This window comes from Sorghum bicolor, chromosome 9 (assembly GCF_000003195.3).
Source record: "Sorghum bicolor cultivar BTx623 chromosome 9, Sorghum_bicolor_NCBIv3, whole genome shotgun sequence".
NCBI lineage: Eukaryota > Viridiplantae > Streptophyta > Magnoliopsida > Poales > Poaceae > Sorghum > Sorghum bicolor.
In genome coordinates this window covers 55720967-55742490 of record NC_012878.2, presented here as the reverse complement: position 1 = coordinate 55742490, position 21524 = coordinate 55720967, and the positions used below count along the sequence as shown (strand labels likewise).

General features: G+C 40.8%; 4 protein-coding genes across 7 annotated transcripts; 1 reads left to right on the top strand and 3 right to left on the bottom strand.

The window, feature by feature from the left end:
• Window positions 636-5470, bottom strand: LOC8061061. The gene is made up of 6 exons (XM_021447357.1): window positions 5420-5470; window positions 4820-4896; window positions 2301-2402; window positions 1480-1786; window positions 1055-1200; window positions 636-956 (listed from the first exon to the last, which is right to left on the bottom strand). The coding sequence occupies exons 2-6, from the start codon at window positions 4863-4865 to the stop codon at window positions 766-768; spliced, it is 792 nt and encodes a 263-aa protein (XP_021303032.1). The 5' UTR covers window positions 4866-4896; window positions 5420-5470; the 3' UTR covers window positions 636-765.
• Window positions 7845-12215, bottom strand: LOC8068980 (tRNA(His) guanylyltransferase 1). Its single transcript, XM_002440095.2, has 14 exons — window positions 11708-12215; window positions 11480-11611; window positions 11095-11139; window positions 10803-10972; window positions 10474-10559; window positions 10291-10398; window positions 10092-10221; window positions 9902-10001; window positions 9668-9799; window positions 9304-9348; window positions 9043-9212; window positions 8755-8840; window positions 8535-8642; window positions 7845-8122 (listed from the first exon to the last, which is right to left on the bottom strand). The coding sequence occupies exons 1-14, from the start codon at window positions 11812-11814 to the stop codon at window positions 7985-7987; spliced, it is 1557 nt and encodes a 518-aa protein (XP_002440140.2). The 5' UTR covers window positions 11815-12215; the 3' UTR covers window positions 7845-7984.
• LOC8061060 (pentatricopeptide repeat-containing protein At1g18485) lies at window positions 12870-17309 on the top strand. 4 transcript variants are annotated; one of them, XM_021448420.1, is made up of 4 exons: window positions 12870-15500; window positions 15763-16026; window positions 16131-16202; window positions 16963-17309. In XM_021448420.1, exon 1 carries the CDS (start codon window positions 12919-12921, stop codon window positions 15250-15252), a length of 2334 nt encoding a protein of 777 aa, XP_021304095.1. In that variant the 5' UTR covers window positions 12870-12918; the 3' UTR covers window positions 15253-15500; window positions 15763-16026; window positions 16131-16202; window positions 16963-17309. The 4 variants fall into 4 exon arrangements, with proteins under 4 accessions (XP_021304095.1, XP_021304096.1, XP_021304097.1 ...); XM_021448421.1 differs by having other exon boundaries at window positions 16757-17309; XM_021448422.1 differs by lacking the exon at window positions 16963-17309 and having other exon boundaries at window positions 15763-15883; window positions 15954-16026; window positions 16131-16371.
• Window positions 17274-20890, bottom strand: LOC8061059 (probable choline kinase 2). The gene is made up of 7 exons (XM_002440094.2): window positions 20277-20890; window positions 19055-19176; window positions 18752-18947; window positions 18186-18303; window positions 18035-18082; window positions 17840-17937; window positions 17274-17734 (listed from the first exon to the last, which is right to left on the bottom strand). The coding sequence occupies exons 1-7, from the start codon at window positions 20715-20717 to the stop codon at window positions 17633-17635; spliced, it is 1125 nt and encodes a 374-aa protein (XP_002440139.1). The 5' UTR covers window positions 20718-20890; the 3' UTR covers window positions 17274-17632.

The window sequence follows — 21524 nt, the reverse complement described above, 5'->3', positions numbered from 1 at the left end:
TTTTTGAATATCTTTAATTAACATCGAGCCTCTGTGTTCTTGCTAGCCTGATACTATTTGTCCAACGGTCAACTCAGCCGCCAGCCCTCCACAGGGATGGCTCCCTGTGTGTTGACTGTTGAACAAAATCTGATTTCAATCCATAAAAATGGAACAAAAACAAACTAATTTTTTCGCAGATTGATATTTCCACTCATTCCTGGATTGAACAATTCCTTTAGGATGGAATACCCGGCAGTAGGATCGATGATCTCTAATTCTAATCAAGTGACACCACAGCTCAGAACCATGAATCACACTGATTACGATGAAACCAACAGCACATATACGTGATTTAGAATAAATATTGTCAGTTGTCACATCACAGCAGATTGAGACATACTTCCTCTGTCCCTTTTTAATTGTCGTTGTTGGTGTGCGTGCCACAAGTTTGACTCGATTTGTAGAAAATACGTGCAACATTTGTATCTCCAAATAATTTTGTTAAAAAACTAGATTTAAAGATCTTTCTAATGATACTAATTATATATTATAAATATTAATATTTTTTAATATATAATTGCCGACAGTTGTTTTTTGGAAAGCGCAAGCGACAATTAAAAAGGGACGGAGGGAGTACAACATTACAGTACTACTAACACAAAACTGAACATGCGCTTATTATCGGAGAAAAGACGAGGTCCATTTCATCTCAATCCAGGTGAAAGACTACTGTCTGACATTCTATTCTATTACTACTGAATGACTAGGCATTATGCAAGGGCATTACTTCTCGTCCTTCAAGATAGATGCAGCAAGTGGTGTCTGAACATCGTTGGATGACCCAATGCAAGTGATGTCCGCCTTCACACTCCACTTTGATCCAACGAGGTAGCCCTTGGAAGGGTACTTCAGTATCTTGAGTGGAATGAAGTTTGGCCATCCCCATCCAAGATTTCCATTTAGCACAAAGCGAACTGCAGTTGCCATCACGTAAGACCACACGCATGAAACACCGGTTAATTCATTCACAACGCATTTGTAGGTACTCCTAGATGCCAAGAAGAGCAGAAACCTAGACAGCTGTAGTGTTGTCCTTGCTGGGTCACTTCAAACATCTTCCCGGACTCATGAGAAAGCTCGGCCGGGTCATGCATTTGCAGGTACATGGAAAGTGAATCTGTGCTGTATTGGTCACCGAGTGGATGCATCTTGATGTGCCTGAGACAGAATGAAAACAATCTATTATGACAATTCATTCATATACTTGATAGGAAAGAAAGTAAAAAAAAAAGCTTGCAGACATAATTAAGCACCAGACGTGTTCATTCCATTAAATGACGGAGGTGAATTTTCATGGCATACAAGCACCAGACATAAAAAACAACAGGGATTAAGCTTGTCAGTCTAACTAGACACGTTAAACTCAAACATACCTCTCCACCAAAACAAGTAATAGCACCAGACAAGTAATACACTAGAAAAGTGGCAAATGCAAACCATTTGTGCCCACAAGCTTCAAATGCGGGAGAAAGGACCGGGTCCTTCAAGGCAAGGAAGTTGTTCACGTTCCAGGTGTAATTTCCTTTGATAAATTCCTTCTTCTGCAGAAACACTTCCTGAATTGTGATAGTATTATCTGGAGCCACAGCAAGGTTGTTTTTAGGAGAGACATATGCTTGTAATATCCTCACACCAAAGACACAGCTATCATCAACCAGAAAATCAGCTGATTTCAGTAGTTCTTCAACAGTAATCAAGCATTCATTCTTCGAACAATACTTCTTGACATCAAAGTCGTACCTAGCTGTTTACAGAAAAAAAAATGTTGAAAATATTAGACAAGTAGGAACTTGTTTGTAAACTACAGATAGCCCTAGAACCTTAGCTGCTTTCTTCCCCAGAGAGTCATTTTTACATAAGAAACCTTAGCAGCTTGCATCCCCAGTTAATCAGCAATTGGCAAACTTCAAATTCATATGTTCAAATAAGAAGAATATATGTGATCTCTATATATGCACGGTGAAATCCTGATCAAATTATAAGTACCTCATATAAACTATAAAGTAGTAAAGTCTGCAAACAAAGTACAGAAGAAAAGTGAACTAAAATGGTGCAAAGCTGTTCTAGAAAATGATGTGAGAAGTAATTGATGATATACCAAATTGTCCAGGCATTGAGTTGTAATGACATACAGCTTCATATGATGTTAAATTTAATTCCAACATTTATGAGTCACTAAGCGTACACGCATGGGCTAATAAGAACTTCCAGCTGTAATAAGAAGGCTCTGCTTTTAAAAAATAAGTTCAGGAAAATACCTTTGCATCCACAATATGACCCATTTGAGTGATTGTATATGTTGGCACAGCAACCCTGCACCGAGGTGAGCAGCACCTGCTCTCCTCCCCTCTCCCACTCCCCTGCTCCAAGGAAGAAGAAGAGCCCTGAGCTCCTTCACTCACACACGCAGCACACACACAGTTTTGAAAACTGGAAGACTGAACGAGTGGCAATGAACTGAGTTTTCCATTGCAATAGGTAGAGTATATATACACAAACTATGTACCTGCTGGTACACTACTTGGATGGTGACTACACCATTCCATACAACTACTCTACATGGCTTATATCAGCCAATACCTACTCTTGTACCAGCCTATACCAGCCCACTACTCTAGCTGGTGTACTTCTACCAACTATAGAAGACTAAATGGCCTATTGCCATACTCCTACAGTGGCAGCCGAGAGCTGACCACTTGAACCTGCCAAAAGCAGGGCAAAAGCACAAGAGGGACAGCAGATTATATCTTACAGTATATAGACAACTCGAATAAAGCATGTATGACGTAACCAGGCTTCAAGCTGCTTTTGCTTAGAGTAAGCAAAAGAGCCACATACTCCCTCCGTATCGCTAATAGAGGTCGTTTAGGACACGAGGGGGATTACCAAGGAGTCATTAATTAGTGGACATTTTTCTCTGTTTGTCCTTATTAAATGCAAATGCGGGTGTTATATAGACAACAACCTTTTATAGCTGGAGTGGCTACTTTACCATGCTATGTGGATGTTGTCCATAGTTCGAATGCCGACAGCCTCACTTTTTTTTGCAATTTATGCATAGCGTCATTGCTTCATGCAACATATTCATCGATTCCTCATCTTTATTTTCTGGCTTAGCGGCTTGTGTTTTGCGGCGTGTGAGCGGTGTTGCTGCATGCATACATGTTCGATTACTCGTCTTTTTTTTTTGGCTTAGCTGCTTTCGTTTTGCGGTGTGCGAGGGCGAGCGGCCAGCGGCCAGCGCTAATAACTCACACGGATAGAAGGCCAATCGTGCATGCAACGAGCGTGGCGCTAATAACTCCTCACGGTGCGGGAGCTCAAGCGTCAGGGACAGCGGCGTCCAAAGATGCGTTCATGTAGCAGAACGACATCTTTTGTTCAACTTCATTCAAACTGCAAAACGACCTCTATTAGTGATATGGAGGGAGTATGGAATTTTAGTACTAGATTTTCTATGCATTGGCGTCACTTGCAGGGACCTGGTAAATGAATAAAGAGCAAGACCAACTCAGATGATAACTGAAGACTTAAGAAAACATATGGACTTTTCTAGGGTTTTGTGAATGCTTATTGCATCACTGCAGTGGTGGATCCAGAAACACCTCAAGGAGGGGGGGGGGGGGGCCTAAAAATAGTGTAAGGTATTTTTAAGGCGCATCAGGTAGGGCTAAATCTATATTTTCGTCGATTATTTGGACTGAACAAAGAAACTATTAAAGAGACTTCTGGGCCACGCCCTGGGCTGCAGCCTGGGGCCTGGATCCGCCCTTGCATCACTGTAACATGATTTGTGGCTAACTGGCAGTCTAATTAGTGCTGTCGATAGGTAACTATTTTGTGTCCTCCATCCCCACACACATACTACCACAAGACAAACCAATGAAGTGCTGCTTGATGCTTTTTTTTATGATTACAGTGCATCCCATTTGTACCCGCAGCAGTCAAAAGCAGAGCTGGCTGGTATAGCTTCCCTCTCAAATAGAGCTGAGAAGCCATAAATCGTCCATTTGAAATCTGGATCATCAAGTGTCTTTCCCAGAAGGAATGGAGCTGAAACTTGCATGTGAGAAATCAATAAAAGCATTGTAGACATATGAAAGAAAAGTGAGAGAATATGTTCTGAGTATATTAAGTTATATGGTGTATGGTTGGCAACAAATGAATAAACTACACAAATACAAGGGGAAACAGAAGTAGGATACTTCTCCATGTCGAGAAACTTCCAACTATCTGAATCAAAATAAAAAATACATCTATTTTTGATCTCTGATTCTGAATTTACCATGATAAATGGTTACTTAACCAACCATGCTTTAAAAAGAAAAAAATATAGGAAATCTCTTTCTCAAGGCACAATATGTTCATGCAAGTCTCTAGAGATAGGAGGACAACTAATCTTATAGAAAAGGGTAATTTGTAAAGTATATCACTTTTTTCTTTGCAGCAGTGTAAAATTTATGTACATCACGCATAACCGTAGACGGCAGAAGTGCAGATTTTTTTTAACAAATTTGTGTCCCCCTTTTTTCCTTATTACAAAGATGCGCAGTTCTCCTGTGTGTTTGAGATTCCTTTTGCGCTATCGTTGTTGATACTAAGAATTACCTCAATTCCATCTATTTGTCTTCATAGAAGATATGAATCTAAAATAGACAGCACCATGGTCAAGTAGTATATTCTAGCACAGCAATTCAAGCAACAGCCAACATAACTACACAAGGTCAAGAGGAGTTCTTACAGGAAACAGCAGTAAGGCAAGAGTTGCCCGAATTACCTCTACCAGTTCCTTTGCTCGGGAATCCACTGCACAAGTTGCCCATATCTCTACCACTTCCTCTTCTAGGGAGTTCACTGCAACAGAGATAAGCCATCGTGATTGATGAAACAAGTCGATAAAGCAGAGCCAAGAACTTTAAGAATCTTTGAATGTCGACAATCAATAACCTCAAATCTTTAGATGTCGACAATCAAGAACTTAGGGTGTAGATTTAAATTTAGCCAGACCACGGAAATTTGGAACAGTAGAAAGAAAAAAGAGAGGAGGGTTTAAGAAAAAGAACAGGTTGATTTAAATGCATTTTACTTTTTAAAACATTGAACATAAGCTCTCATAAAAAAAGAAGAACAAGAAGAACCAAGATCTCCAGTTGCGCGACACTACATGATTTTCAAGTTCTTTACCCACTTCCACAATAACAGATCGACCTGAGACCACGACCGCAGTTCATAATGCATCAAAACCACACAAGCAGCAAACTTTCCTAGGGATTCAAGGAAGAAACGAAGAGATAGAGAGAGAGATTCGAGCAAACTTTCTTAGGATTCAAGGTAGAAACGACGGGAAAGAGAAGGATTCGAGCGACATTGATCTCACCTCGCAATGCCGTCCGGCGGAGGTCCGGGCTTGGAGCAACGTAGCGAGAGGGTATTGTGCGCAGATGAGCAGGGGCTGCTGCTCCCTTTTGATACAAGGGAGGGGCAAGGATGACATTTCCAACTGAAGGACAGGTGGCTAAATGCTACTGGATAGGTCGATACCAGAGAACCAAACACACGCTACAAGCATCATGTCATTTCTTTAAGTATTCTCTATTCTATTGGCTAACCTTTTCACCTATGCCTCAAATATATAATAAGTTACATACTCCTTCCATCCCAGAATTATTAGCGTTCTAGAATTTAAATGTTGTCCTAGAATTATTGACGTCATAGCTTTCTACTCTAGCTCAGTCAGAATGTCCTGTCACCTTTAAAATAGAAAAATGAAAAAACAAGTCTAGCTTTGGATGGTGGAGGTGCAAGAGTGCTCATCTAGGCACGAAGCAGAGCAAGGAGAGCAATGAATGCACACGTTATTTCAAGTTTTCAATAACTGTGATGATTGTTTTACAGAGATAACAGAGTCTTTTACCTCCTGCCTTGGTTTTATGGTTCCAATCCTAGCTAGAACGTCACATATTCTGGGAGATTTCTTACTATATTCATTAGAAAAAAAATTCTCAATATTTTCTTTATCAAACACACAAGCGAGCATTTACCTTTGTATTAAGAAGAATAAAAGAGGATAATAAACCCCATATAGAATAAACACACAAAATATAATAGACCCAATTCACACTACCTGCTCTAGAAAAAAATAGAAGAACTCTCTCTCAAGATACTACAAGCCAATGACCATGGTGTAGACCAAAGCCAGAGATGAGGGCAATTAGGTATGAAATGCATTTATTCAAAGGGGTGTACTATAAATATATATTTTGATAGTGTATTTATTTAGTATTATAGATGCTAATATATGTTTCTAAAAATTTTGTTAAAGTTAGACAACCAAAATGGATAATACAACATAGCAACGACAACAAACTACATCAATACCAAGGCTCTGTTTGCTTCCACCAACTAAATTTTAGCTAGCTACTACTCTTGGGTGACTAATGGAACTAAACTATTTTAGCTACTTTTAGTCAATGTGTTTGGAACTTTAGCTACTAAAGTGACTAAAGTTTAGCTAACTAAAATTTAGTTGGTGGAACCAAACAGAGCCCAAGACTAAGACTAAGACACCTGTAGTAAGCAACTAACTCAAACTACTGACCGCAGTCGGTCGAACTGAAGCCTCAACACGTGCCGCGCACAAACTACCCACAGCATTGCTCCACTCAAACACCTCAACGAGGCCACTGTACAGCTGCACCAAATTAGATAACTATGATTAGAACAAAACTAAAACAACTTACAATTTGAAATAAAGAAAATATTATTAGCTGATTTATTATGAGAGAAAAATACTGCTGAATGGCTGGTAGATTCGGCTGATAAGCCCAAATGAACAAACAATATCTACTAAAGTATCATTCATCTACTTTATGATACTTGGCTCTAGAAGGTCATCCTTAACGTTGAGATTAAAGGCTCCAAGGAGTTTTTTTTTTTTGAGAGAAAGGCTCCAAGGAGTTTAATGACGTTTTTTTTGTCAATTGATTCTACAATGAAACGAGTTATACACGGGCGGGCATAGGACTAGAGCCACTAGGGCCATGGCCCTAGTTGTGGTCCAAAAATGTCCAAAAATTTTGGAAGCAACTCTTGAGGTCTAGTTTAGTTTTTAAAATTGTTTAAGATTTCTCGTCACATTGAATCTTTGGACACATACATGAAGTATTAAATATAGACAAAAACAAAAACTAATTGCACATATTACCTGTAATTTGCGAGACGAATCTTTTGAGCCTAGTTAGTTCGTGTTTGGACAATAATTGTCAAATACAAACGAAAATGCTATAGTAGCAAAAACAAAAAAAATTACACAAACTATTAATATGTGATATAACGTGTAGTTACTCCTATGTCTATATCTGTATATTTAGGGTGCATATAACCGGACGAAATATATATAGACGAAGTATATGATTATACTAGACCATTTAGGATGATATGTATATTAAGCATGCATACATACATAGAGTATGTGGTTATACTTATTATATACTATAGTAGTGGCATTTTAGTAATATTTTTTAAAAAATATGGATTTTTTTTGAAAAAATTTTGCGTGGTAAGATCTAGAATATGAGTATATAAATATATTCAAATCGATCAACAAGTATGAACACATACGCAGTGTTGTTCAATAGACTATACTTTAGGCTATAGCTTTTGGATTATGGCCGCTATGATTTGGCCCTAGTCTTCACTAAATCCTGGGTCTGCACTGGAGTTATATATTCACAACAGCTGAGAAGGAAATTAACACAACGCTACCAAGGCTTCAGAAACCATCAGCACATAGAGAGTGAATAGAAGGCTTGAACAGTGAACAAACAACTATATTTCTTTTCTAGACCTGTGTGAACAAGAGTTACATACACAAGTACAACAACGTTCTCAGGGAATCTAGATACCTAAGTGGTGTTGATAAGAATCATGGATTCAGTGGGAACTACCGACTGCAACTAGTCATTATCCAAGGGTGCTTTCGCCAGAACCCGGGTCCTAGGTCAACATGGTCCACTTTCACATGCCACCGCTCTCTTGTTGTGTCGTTGTCACCGTCTTCAGCTCCTGCAAGTTCTTCCACCTGCGGCATTTGTGGTGGGCCCATTTAAATTACACAGAAACTGGAAATTGGAGCATTAACATTTGGCACCGTAGCAGCAACCACATGATTGATTGGAGTAAGAGATTGGCAGTGGCACTAGATCTGGTAGTAATGGTTGCTAAGTTTCGCTTTAGTTGGATTGATGTAAGTGCAATGTGGAATCAACTAGAGTGCTACCAGTGAGTCTTATCATCTTTGAAAATATATATGATATCAAAGGCCGAAACTTCATTTCAAAGTTGTTTCAATCATGTAGGCAAGCTAAGAAATTGCTTCTTAACGGCTTTAGCAATGCTACAATTATATCACTCTTCTGCGTTATAGTACAATGGGCACAGGCGCACAGCATAACGCTGCAGCTCAGATGGTTCTAGGAAATCAGCAAAAATACCTTTTGCCGATAAATACATGAACCCTTTCGGAATATAGCAAGTTCATTGTTGTAGTTCATTTGGAATTGCTGAAAAAGCAACTCATTTTTATCTTTAGACAATGTTCCCTGCAGACAAAACTAAAGCAATCAGAGAATGCAGACAATGACACAAGTACAGAAGTATGCAGGATCGAGGGAAAAAAGATTATCGTTAATTTTGAAGAGAAAAAAAAAAGACCTTCAATATCTCATGAGCTTCTTTTTCGCTTTTTCCAGAATTCACTAGCATCCAAAAGCATGTATTGTATTGGTTGCCAGCATGACCTGAAAATTAGGAATAAAATCAGTTAATCTATGCCTTTGTTCTTGTGGTTCATTCAACTGATGGAGTAGCCAAGCTCTTGCAGTAGGATATCTTTTAAAAAAATAAGGGACATAGACATCAATAGTATAGATCACAGCACTGAAACCTAGTTCATTCACACTAATTCAAATGAACAAATGAATTCAAGCATAAATAACTTACACTCTGCTTGCCTCCATGACAAGTATTCACATACGATCTTCAGTTTTGGATAACATAGAGCTTCTGCCTCAAAGCGTGGTGTCTGCATTAATTCTTTGTGGGGGGAGAACTCTTTCCATTTCATCATGTAAAGAGAAGTGAAATATGAAGAACACGATGAAAGGATTAGGCTGCAAAAGAAGTTGGCATCATTTTAAACCAAAGCAGTTATAAGCCCTTGAATTACAAATACAACACATGATGCATAATGATAATAACTACCTTTCCTGTCTCTGATATAGCTCACTCTTCTCATGGAACACAAAACTGCAACAGTAACAACAAAGTAAGAATGGTTATCTGCAATGGATGTCAATAAATAATTATCATCCACAAGGAATGTTTGTCTAAATATATGTTAATATCTCCAGATTTATTATATGCTTTACTAATAATTTTTATAATCTTTATCATGCCAAGTCTATATTTATTCCAGATCACTTCTGTTAATGAGATGAAAACTGTGTCATCCAATGATCCAAAGCAAATACAATTTGTTTTCTTCTAGCACAAAAAAGGGATTTATTTTTCTTTTTTTATCAAGTCTTCAACTCCATGGGCAGTTATTAGAAGGAGCACAACATACCTATACTCATTGCTAAAACCATAGGCAAAGACGATGTCAGGGTATTGCTCCATCATCAAAGATGCAGATTCATTCATCAGCCTTAGTGCAGTCTCATCATTTGGCTTGTCAAATGAATGAATTGTTGAGAATCTTGGGGGGTGGGGATGAAGCAACCCAGTTAATAAGGAAATTAAGCTAATCCTAAAGAGAACCAGCATGCTTCTGATAAATAAAAAGAAGAGGGTTCCTCACTGATCAAATTGGCAACCATTGATGCGAACAACGATCCAATTACAAGGCGAAAAGATGTGATTGATGACAGATTTCTTTACAAACCAATGCAGAATTTTTCCTGTTCCCCAAATATCTCAATTAAGTTAATGCTATACACACACATAGCTTGATCTGTAGTAGAAAGGACAGCTAAATAATTCAGACCAACCTTCTCGAAGAATGTGTTGATGGTTTTCCCAAAACTCAGGCCCTATGATATCAACATGCGCCACTGTAACTTGCAATCTTGGTCTTTTTATGGGTTCCCCATAGTCATCAATCTTCACAGTTGTTTCTACCTACAGGTATACGCAATACATTATATGAAAGATGTTGTCTTGCATGACTGATAACATTTGCAGTATCACCTTTTCTCGGTAAACACTAGATCCTTTGCGGAACATAGGCGGTTCATCATCATAGTTTATTTGGAATTGTTGAGCAAGCAGCTCATTCTTGTCCTTTGCAAATGTTCCCTAGAAAAACAAAACTTGAATTAAAACATTCATACCATTGTGATAAGGTCACCAACTCAAGAAAATTTGTACTACCTTCAAAGCTAGCTGAGCCTCTTGTTCACTTTTTCCAGACTTCACCAACATCCAGAAGCAGGTATTGTACTGATTATTTATATGACCTGAAAGGCACAAACAAAGAATATGCATATCAGTGAACTAATCAAATTATTGTTCGATTCTGAGTGACACGTACATAGATCGCACTTTTCTTTTTATGTTTGGCGAGAAGGTTCATGCTTTGTACAACTTTGGTGGGTACCATGAGGTTTTCTTGTAGGGTTCAGGTCAAAAAAGTTGCAAAAATAAATATGATGTCTCATTTGCTATACAAGAAAATTTGAATTGCAGTTCCAGTAGCTTACAGTCCACTTGTCTCCAAGCCAAATAATCACGAATAGTCTTCAAATTTGGGTAACATACAGCTCGAGCATCAAAATATGGTGGCTCCTTCAGCTCTTTGTTAGGAAAGAAGTCTTTCCACTTCATTACGTACACAGAAGTGAAGTAGGAAACACATAAAGAGAGAATTTTGCTGAAGTTATTGGTAGAGATGTCAATATCATGATGCCAGGAACATTGTCTCATAGTTCATAAACAAAAGGCAGACAAATCAACATTCAAATATCAGCAAAAAAGTGAAACTGAATGAGTTACCTTTCTCGCCGGTGATAGAACTCTGTTTCCTCTCTAAAAATGAAACTGCAGGGTAAACAATGAATACAAGGAATTTATAATAATAGGAGCAGACGATGCATTATATGCTAGAAAGTTCATTTTTAATTTTATATATGCATCTGCCCACGGCCCACCCACCCACATCCATTCAGTACTTGCAGTGTACCAATACAGCTCTTAAAATGAATTACATAGTGAGCTCTTTAGCCAAACAAATCAATAACGTGATGCATTTATCTCTCGAAAATAAGAGATGGACACGAAGCAATTTATATCAGATATTCTTTTCACAAGTTGCATAATGTACTGCATAAACTAAATTCTATATAATGGAACTCACAAGGGAGGATGTCTGATGTCATACCTGTACTCATCACTAACACCATAAGCAAAGACTATGTCAGGGAATTTCTCAAGCACAGCAGTGGCACAAGCATTCATTAATCTTAGAGCGTTCTCATCGTTCGGTTTCTCAAAGGCGTGAATCTTGGAGAACCTACAAAGGAGAAACTAAAATTTAGCAGACAGGCAAAAGATACTATCCTGGAAACTTGGTTCCTCAAAAGGAGGCATTGATATTTGAGAAGTGTACCTGTGGAAGTGGCAGCCGTCGATGCGGACAACGATCCAGTTAGAGGGCGAGAGGCAGCGATCAAACTCGAACTCCCTCTTCACGTACTCATACTCGCTGTTGGCCATCACTCCCTCCCCCCAAATGTACACAACTAGACACGCCTTGTTCGGCTGTTCCTAGAGCTAAGCTTCAGGTGGGAAAGTAGCAGAGAAGGCACCGAACCGAGGCTTCGGAGTGCCCACTGAACCGATGGAACTAGCGAACTAGCGCGTCGGAGGGGGCGGCGGCGTGCGTAGGCGTGGCGCGTGGGGAGGGGGAACGAGCAGGATGTGCTGTGGTGGGAGCTGGGAAGCCGGGAGTGCGGGGGAGGCGAACCGAAGCGCGGGGCTCCCAGCGACGTAAAGGTGCCCTGCACCCCTCGCGCGCAGAGGTGAATTCCGGCGGCGTACCTTGGCTGCCTGCAAATCGAAGGCCGCCGCCGGCGGCTTGGGGAGGAGGTAGAAGAGATATGGGCCTGTGAACGTGAACAGTCCAAGGCCCAACCGTCGTGACGAAGGCACGAAACCTTCCAACGGGCCAAACTGGCTTTTTCTTTACTAAGGTCTTGTTTAGTTCGGGCAAATTTTTGAATTTAGCTACAATAATATTTTTATTGTATTTGATAATTAGTATTCAATTATTATAGATTAATTAAGTTTAAAAAAAAATATCTTGCAAATTATATATAAACTATATAATTAGTTATTTTTATCTATATTTAATGCGTATGCGTCTAAAGTTTCGATGTTATGAAAAAACAAAATTTTTGGAACTAAACAAGGCCTAACTCCGTTCTACATTTTGGGTTTTCTTCTAACTTCCATAATTCGAATTTCTGTATTTTCTAACTAGATTTATAGATAAATTCGCCATCTATAACATTAAATTAGTTTTCTTAGTTTTTCTATGAAAAAAAAATATTTTTACGGATTTGTTTTTTGCGCTTGTAGAATATATTTTTCTACTAATTTGATTAAGGTTAGAAAATTTTGATTTAAAACATAATAAAAATGAAATGCGTACTTATATAATTTGAATCCGAACGTGTGTTCGTGCATTAGGCCCCGTAGAACGATATTGCTAGCTAAAAGTCGAATCAAATGCTGAGCGGTGTTCTGTTCTGATAACATTCTACGGCTAGAGGTGTTTCCGAGGTCCGCCGCGCGCGCAACCAGCAAGGCAGCAAACAAATGCGGGAGCCCGGCCCCGCCGCGTCCCTCCACGAGCACGTTCTCCGCCTCCACCAATGCGGCGGCAACAGCCTCCTCCTCCGCCGCGCCCACGCCGCCTCCCTTGTCTCCGGCGCCCTCACCGCCTCCCTCCCGCTAGCAGGCGCGCTGCTTCTCTCGTACGCCGCGCTACGCGATATCCCGTCGGCGCGCCTCATCCTCCGCCACCACCCGCTCCGGCTCCGTTCCGCCTTCCTCTGGAACTCGCTCTCCCGCGCGCTCGCCTCTGCCGGCCTCCCCAGCGAGGCCCTGCGGGTGTACAACTGTATGGTCCGCTCCGGCGTGCGCCCGGACGACCGCACCTTCCCCTTCGCCCTCCACGCCGCCGCTGCCGCCGTCGTTGCCGAGGCGGAGCACCCTGCCAAGGGCGCCGAGCTCCACGCCGCCGCTCTCCGGCGTGGTCTCCTACTCGCGGACGTCTTTGCTGGCAACACGCTCGTCACGTTCTACGCGGCGCGCGGCCGCGCGGCCGATGCACGCAGGGTGTTCGACGAGATGCCTGCGCGGGACATCGTCTCGTGGAACTCACTTGTGTCGGCATTGCTGACGAATGGGATGCTGGAGGATGCAAAGCGCGCAGTGGTGGGGATGATGAGGAGCGGGATCCCGGTGAATGTCGCGAGTTTGGTGTCAGTAGTGCCTGCCTGTGGCACGGAGCGTGATGAGGGGTTTGGGTTGTCTGTCCATGGTTTGGTGTTGAAATCTGGACTTGACTCTGTGGTGAACCTCGGTAATGCACTGGTGGATATGTATGGGAAATTTGGAGACTTGGAGTCATCAATGAGAGTGTTTAATGGAATGCAAGAAAAGAATGAGGTTTCTTGGAATTCTGCATTAGGTTGCTTTGCTCATGCAGGGTTTCATGAAGATGTGCTGGAAATGTTTAGGGTAATGTCAGAACATGAAGTCACACCGGGATCTGTTACCTTATCAAGTTTGCTGCCTGCTTTGGTTGATCTTGGTTATTTTCATTTGGGGAAGGAGGTGCATGGGTACAGTATAAGGAGAGCAATGGAATCTGATATTTTCATTGCCAACTCACTTATGGATATGTATGCTAAGTTTGGTTGTTTGGAGAAAGCATCTGCTATCTTCGAGAATATTGAGGGACGAAATGTGGTCTCATGGAATGCAATGATTGCAAATCTTGCACAAAATGGAGCTGAGACCGAAGCTTTCAGCCTTGTCATCGAGATGCAGAAGAATGGGGAATGCCCAAATTCATTCACCCTAGTGAATCTGCTTCCAGCCTGTTCAAGGGTGGCCTCTGTAAAGATGGGGAAGCAGATCCATGCATGGTCAATCCACAGAAGCTTGATGTCTGATCTGTTTGTATCCAATGCTCTGATTGATGTATATGCCAAGTGTGGGCAGCTGAGCGTGGCACAAGATATCTTTGACAGATCAGAGAAGGACGATGTGTCATACAACACTTTGATCGTGGGTTACTCACAGAGTCAATGCTGTTTTGAATCTCTTCATCTTTTTCAGCAGATGAGATCTGCTGGAATCGAGTATGATGCTGTTTCCTTCATGGGTTGTCTCTCAGCATGTGCTAATCTTTCTGCATTTAAGCAAGGAAAAGAAATCCATGGTGTTTTAGTGAGGAGATTGTTAAACACTCACCCTTTTCTGGCTAATTCGTTGCTGGACTTGTACACTAAAGGTGGAATGCTTGCTACTGCTTCAAAGATCTTCAATAGGATTACACGAAAGGATGTTGCTTCATGGAACACTATGATCTTGGGATATGGGATGCATGGTCAAATTGATGTTGCATTCGAATTGTTTGATTTAATGAAGGATGATGGCGTCGATTATGATCATGTATCTTATATTGCAGTATTGTCAGCATGTAGCCATGGTGGGCTTGTAGACAGAGGAAAGAAGTACTTCAGTCAAATGATCGCTCAAAATATTAAGCCACAGCAAATGCACTATGCTTGCATGGTAGATCTTCTTGGGCGTGCTGGACAACTGAGTGAATCTGTTGAAATAATCACAAACATGCCTTTTCCTGCTAATTCTGATGTTTGGGGAGCATTGCTTGGCTCTTGCCGTATACATGGAGACATTGAACTAGCACGACTGGCAGCAGAGCATTTGTTTGAGTTGAAGCCTGAGCACTCAGGCTACTATACTCTGCTGAGAAACATGTATTCTGAATCTGGAATGTGGAATGAAGCAAATGAGATCAAGACATTAATGAAATCAAGGAAGGTGCAGAAAAATCCAGCCTATAGCTGGGTGCAGAGTGGAAACAAGCTACAAGCTTTTCTTGTTGGGGATGGATAGTGATTTTTGGATAATTTTGCATTAAATGACGGTGCCACAGAATGAATTAACTGGATACAGAAATACCATGTATAGCATAGTAACATCATCTAGCAATATTGCAGAACAAGGGTTTGCAGTGACCTGCAGAAGACCATAATTCACATAGCTTTCAGTGACCAACTAAAACTGTGATACTTGACATGATAAGAACTACAGTATAATACTTGGATATTACTGATGAGCTCTCACCAAGAAACAAAAGGATGGTAAGCATATATACTATTATGTTGGTATGCTCTATGAAAAAGGTAGACTAACCATAGTGGATCATGATCATGCTTCATACCATCAGGGTTTGTATTTGATCTTTAGAGAAATACAATAGTTCCATATATTATGATTTGTGTCTTACAGTACTTTGGAATGTTAGTAGTTGTAGTTTACTTACTGAAGCTTCTAGCTAGTGATTTTATTTCTTTGGCCTGATTATAAGTCCCTTCTTTCTTTGACTATTTATCATATAACTAGGTAATTCCTCAAGCCACGGTGTTTGTTGTCTGAAGGCAATATAAGCAAGAGGGAGAGCAATGTTTGCATTCTATCAAGGAGAAGAAATCGCAGGTCTAAGTTCAACTTGATGTCCAGAAAGGTGATGCATCCCTCATTTTCGGGGTTGATGTTCAAGATAAGCTAGTCATGACACATTGTCAAATGTTCAGCAAGCTGGATGAACTGTTGGTGCAAAGAAAGCATTCTGGCACCCTGCTCTGGAAATGTAGGAAAATCATAAATGTAAGGGTGTCTCGGTGCGATTTTGGTTTTCTCAAGATCTCATCAATTAGAAATTATTTTCTGTTTTTGATTGATGAAGTGGATTTTGGGTTTTACTGAATTAGGAATGCGTGGAGACTCAAGCTGAAGATCAGGCTGTACAAAGATAATGGAGCAGCACACCATTACATGATAATGTGAGTGCAGCAAGATGAAAGCATTACACGGTTCTGATATTTGTACCTAGCTTTTATTAATACTTGATAAATATATATTTGCCTGGACTCCAATAGTGTGCTTTTCATATTGTTTGCACATATGAGTTTTCCTACTCAACAACACTCATTGCGCCTTACTGAAAAAAAATTGGGATATTTAGCTATTTGTCACTCTTAAGATTTAAGAGTGGTGTACTCCAAAGTATCATCTTCTTCTGCAACTCCCAAATATTTAGCCTTACTGAAGTCACATAATAGGATGATATTTGGGAGTGTGCCACTCTTAACAGTGGCAAAAAAAGTTCAATATATCCTGTAAAAGGAGTACTTCTCCGATTCCAAAATGTAGGTCATTTTAGCTGTCCTAACTCCTAAGTCAAACTTCTCTAACTTTGACCAAATTTATAGAAAAATATATAACATCTATAGTACCAAAATGCACTATTGTTATGACATGTTCCATGTTGGATTTAACTCAGCTAATTTGGTGTCAAGATATTAAACAATGACACCATCTAGATCAAATTGAACAGATTTTGTTCTGCCCCTTATGGACGGTCGCATTGATGTGATGATAGGCAAGTAGGGTGCCAACCCTTGCAGAATGATTTACCATGAAATCCTAAACAAGGGATCTGAGGCAGAACTCAGCATGGGTTGACACTATTCTCTTTTCAAGGGAAATGGTAAGGAGAATGAGCCATTTGATTCTCGTTTGTCTGTTTCAAATGCATGGCAGGAACATATGGCCTGTGTGCCTACCAATTTTACATTGTCGACGAGCCTTGCGAAAGACCAACCAGAGGTGGCGAAGGCCCTTAAGATGATCCAGCAATGGAAAGGTGACCCAGACAATGCATGTAATGCTAGTGGCATCATCTTGGTGTGCGAATGCAACTTTAAAGATCACCGATGCATATGATGTAGGCTACTTTTAGCTATAGAGTTAGCTATTTGGCATTTTAATAGGAGAGACTAATGTTCACTTATTCAGGCTGTAGTTAGTGATGTAATGTAACTGGTACCACTGATTCTACCATTCTCAACATGCACCAAATACAGGTACAGAACCTGCAGTGATCTTTATCTGATTGTCCATACATATATTTCCCATACACTGAAGACACAAAGGCAGCACTAAGCTAGCCACTAACCAAGCACACATACACGAAGTGATCATACATACCATCATACAACAAGCAGCCAGGGTTTTATCAACAATCTCTCGCCTTACACTATTAACAACCGAGTGATTTCCCTGAATGCCTGACCTGGCCTCTAGGTCCAGCCTTTCTTAACAACCTTGTGCCCAGGGACAGACCTCAATCCTCAATGAGCAGAGAAGAATGGACAAGCTATGTACAGCAGAGGCCATCGGTGGAGTGCAGAACCTGATGCTCGGGTTCTATTCAGCAGTCAGAAGTTAGGATGGTCGGCTTCTTCAGCCAGTACTGCTCGAACCTCTGCCTCGCATATTCCTTATAGTCGAAGTCGATATCGTTGACATGATCCTGCACAGCCAGAGGATGTGAGATTTAGATGAGTGAATGGCGTACATGCTTGCTATTCTGGTATGTAGGTAAGACGAATAATGAAAACTGCATGAGCAAACCCACCGAAATTATTCCCCAGAGGCCCCAAACTAGATGGCTGGCAAGGGTGTAGTTCTCAATGCTTTTGATCAGGTTCTCTACCTCCACTTCAGATTCCTCACCTGGTAGGGATTGCAGGGAATCAGAAAGAGAATTTATTTTCTAAAACTGATAAAGACATATTCCTAAAAACCGGTAAGGAGATAAACATTAGATTACCTGAGGAGCTCAGGTATGTCTGCACAAATTTCTTCCGCTCATTGGTATCTGTCGCAATATGAGCAGGATAAGTGAACAAACATAGCCCCATCAAGACATCCAAGAGGAAAATAACAATCTACAGATCCATAGCTTCAAATATATTCAGTACCTGGATATTTACTGTAGTCCAATATGTGCGGTTTTTCTGAATGGTAGTCTGCAGCCATCTCACAGAAATGGTTTGCGATGTCATAGGCAACAGGGTTAAAACTTGCATACTCGTAGTCCTGCAAAGGTGTCAGGCAAGAAATTAAGTAAGATCATAACAATATATTTTCCAACTATTCAGGATAAGGCCTTGTTTAGTTCACCCATAAACCAAAAAGTTTTCAAGATTCCCATCACATCGAATATTGCGGCATATGCATGAAGCATTAAATATAGACCAAAACAAAAACTAATTACACAATTTGCCTGTAAATCACGAGACGAATCTTTTGACTCTAGTTAGTCTATGATTGGACAATACTTGCCACAAACAAACGAAAGTGCTACAGTAGCGAAATTCAAAAAAAATTCACATCTAAACAAGGCCTAAGTCAGATGGGATAGTCAGTTAAAGATGAAGCAAAGCTTACGATTCAGAAACATATGTCAGACTTAAAGCATGTGCAGCAACGTGTATGAATTAACATAATTAGTGAACCAAACACACGCCAAGTAACAAGAACTTACAATAATGGTCAACAATTTGGTCTCTTCATCAATCATGATATTTCCATACTGGAGATCATTATGGCAAAATCCTACACGCTCGCATTCCTCTGAGAATTCATTCTCCAACGCGGTGATCTCCTCCTCCATGCTATCCAAGCAGAACTCTTTGGCTTCATCAGAGGAGTACAAGCTCTTGGCAGTTTTGAGCCAGTTCCTAGCGGAAACAAGGCACTGTTGCAATCAGTACTTCACTTTGATGATCAGTTTTGTTTTACAATATGCTACACCAGAACAACTGTTTAGGGAAAAAAACAGCAGTACCTTAATCTTTCCCAAATGAGCACATATTTTGAACCAGGCATGTCAAGGCTGTGAAATTCTCTCAATTTGGAGGCTATAATAGCTGAAATCTCCGGATCACGTAGATCAGGAGCTGAAAGTGTCTGAAAGGAGTAGCTACGTCAACTAACAAAATGGGATCCACATCCTACTAGTACTAAGATATCCAATTCTCATGGTAACTACGAATTACAGTGCTGCAAGTTTTGTCCTTTGTATTTAGCAAGGAGACGGAACATGATGCCTTTTGTTTTTAAAACGGTACAATGAAAAGGAAAACAAAGACCAAAGAGTGATGCTTTAACCAATTTTCTACTCACACCTTTTCTCCTGAAAAGCCAATTAACTTCAACACTCTGACCTAGTCTTGTTGAGTAATTAACCAAAGTAGATACACAAAATTTTCAAATGTTGACCTGTTAACGTCTCTGTGTCCTGAATTGTAAAGCAATTTCAACGTTAACAAGTGACAACAGCTTGTTAGCCTTGCGAATCAGAATAAAATATTTCGCTGTTTTCTGCCACGGCAAGTATATATCTCAGAGACGATATCAAGGAAACAATTTAAAATACACAATGCAAATCTCAAAAAGTGTAGAAAAAACCGTGGCACTGGTATTGAATTCTTTAGTTCATTATTGACTTCAGACCTAAATGATCGTTTTCGGATAAGATTCCAAAGGCCAAACTGTTGAAATTTATGGCAGTACAGTTCATATCTACATCATAAGGGAGGAAGGTGTAAAAGCAAGACAACCTCATATCAACACGTTAGTTGAAAGCATGCTGGTAGAGGAATGTGTTTATTCATCCACTAAGAAGAAATAATAAAATGTTTTCTGTTTGTTGAAACTTTAAACGATCTCCCTCGGCTCTTCCTATAATAAATAAAGGAAAACTTTTTATGATGCTATTAGCGAATGTTTAAACGGAGCGCTTTAACAATATGATCAAGACTCCCATTTACTAATTTCCATGTTACCCAGCCAGCAAAAGGTACCGAAAGATTCCAAAGAACTAGAGAAGATACAGATTCCTTCCGAAAAAGAGTTTTAGAAGTATGTTAAACTAGTAGGATTCAAAAGAATGGTAAGGGCATATACTAGTAGAAAACAAGAAGGATCGGTCCTAGAAGCAGTGGAGGAGACAAAACGAGTGATGATGAAGATGAAGAAGATGATGACAAGAAGCGAAGAATGCGCACCCTGGCGTGGATGAACTCCTCGACGCGGCCGTTGGGGAAGCGGCCGAGGAGGCGCGGGCCGAGTCCGTGCCGCGACATGAACTCAAACGTGCGCACCTCGTCCTCCCTGTCGAAGAACAGGTCGACGCCTTCCCCGTACACCCGCACCAGCACGGTCCGCGCGTCCCTGCCCGCTTCGGCGCCGCCGCCGCCGGTGGTGGTGGTGATGGCCCACCGCGCCTGGTACACCTCGTTGGTCATGGCGCCCTTGAGCGGCACCACCTCGGGCTCCCGCCGCCCGCCGCACCCGGCCACGGCCACGTCCTCCCACGCCGCCGCCAGCTCGTGCAGCAGCCGCCGCGCCTCGTCCGGGATGCTCCGCGCAGTCGGCACCGGAGCCGCCTCGGCCGGACTCTGCTGCTGCTGCTGCTGCTGCTGGCTCTGGTTCGGCGTCGGCGCCATGCCCGAGCCCGAATCAACGGAGCGGAGTGGCTCGGGATCGGACGGCGGAATCTTTGCTTTTTTCCTGAAACGAGAGGGATCTGGGTGTGAGGGTATCGGAGAGCGAGCCGTTCGTGCGCGCGCGTCCTTTGCCTGGCTTCGTTTCGTCTCTGTCTCTGCCACACTGGCCTCTGGGCGAGAGGCGAGGGGCGCGGGTATAAATAGAGTTGTACGGGTGGTGGATTTATTTTTTTTTATTGTGTTTATACAAATTCCACTTTCTTGCAGTTGCGGGCTTGCAGATTCACCCTCAAGTATTGTCTTTATTCTGCATAAACCTTTCATTTTGGTCAGTTCCTAAAAAATTTTGCAAAATTTTTCAGATTCCCCGTCACATCGAATCTTTAGACATATGCATGAAGTATTAAATATAGACAAAAATAAAAACTAATTGCACAGTTTGATTTGAATTGACGAGACGAATCTTTTGAATTAGTCTATGATTAGACAATATTTGTCAAATACAAACGAAAGCGCTACAGTGTCAATTTTCTAAAAAAATTTGGAACTAAACAAGGCCTAAGACATCATGGAAAAATCTTGCTTTCTGGCATTAAGCTACTTAGGGGCAACGTTGTCAATGTCCCAATCCATATTCTCTAGTCTTATTAGGATAGTAGAATTTTTACCAAGTGAAAAGGATAACGATCCTACCATGTATTTCAAAATTTATATGGTAGTGTAAAATGCATGAGCGGTATTTAGACCTATATTCCTTTAGAAAGAGATAAGAACATGTTTGGTGAATCAGAAACAATTTTATTTTTA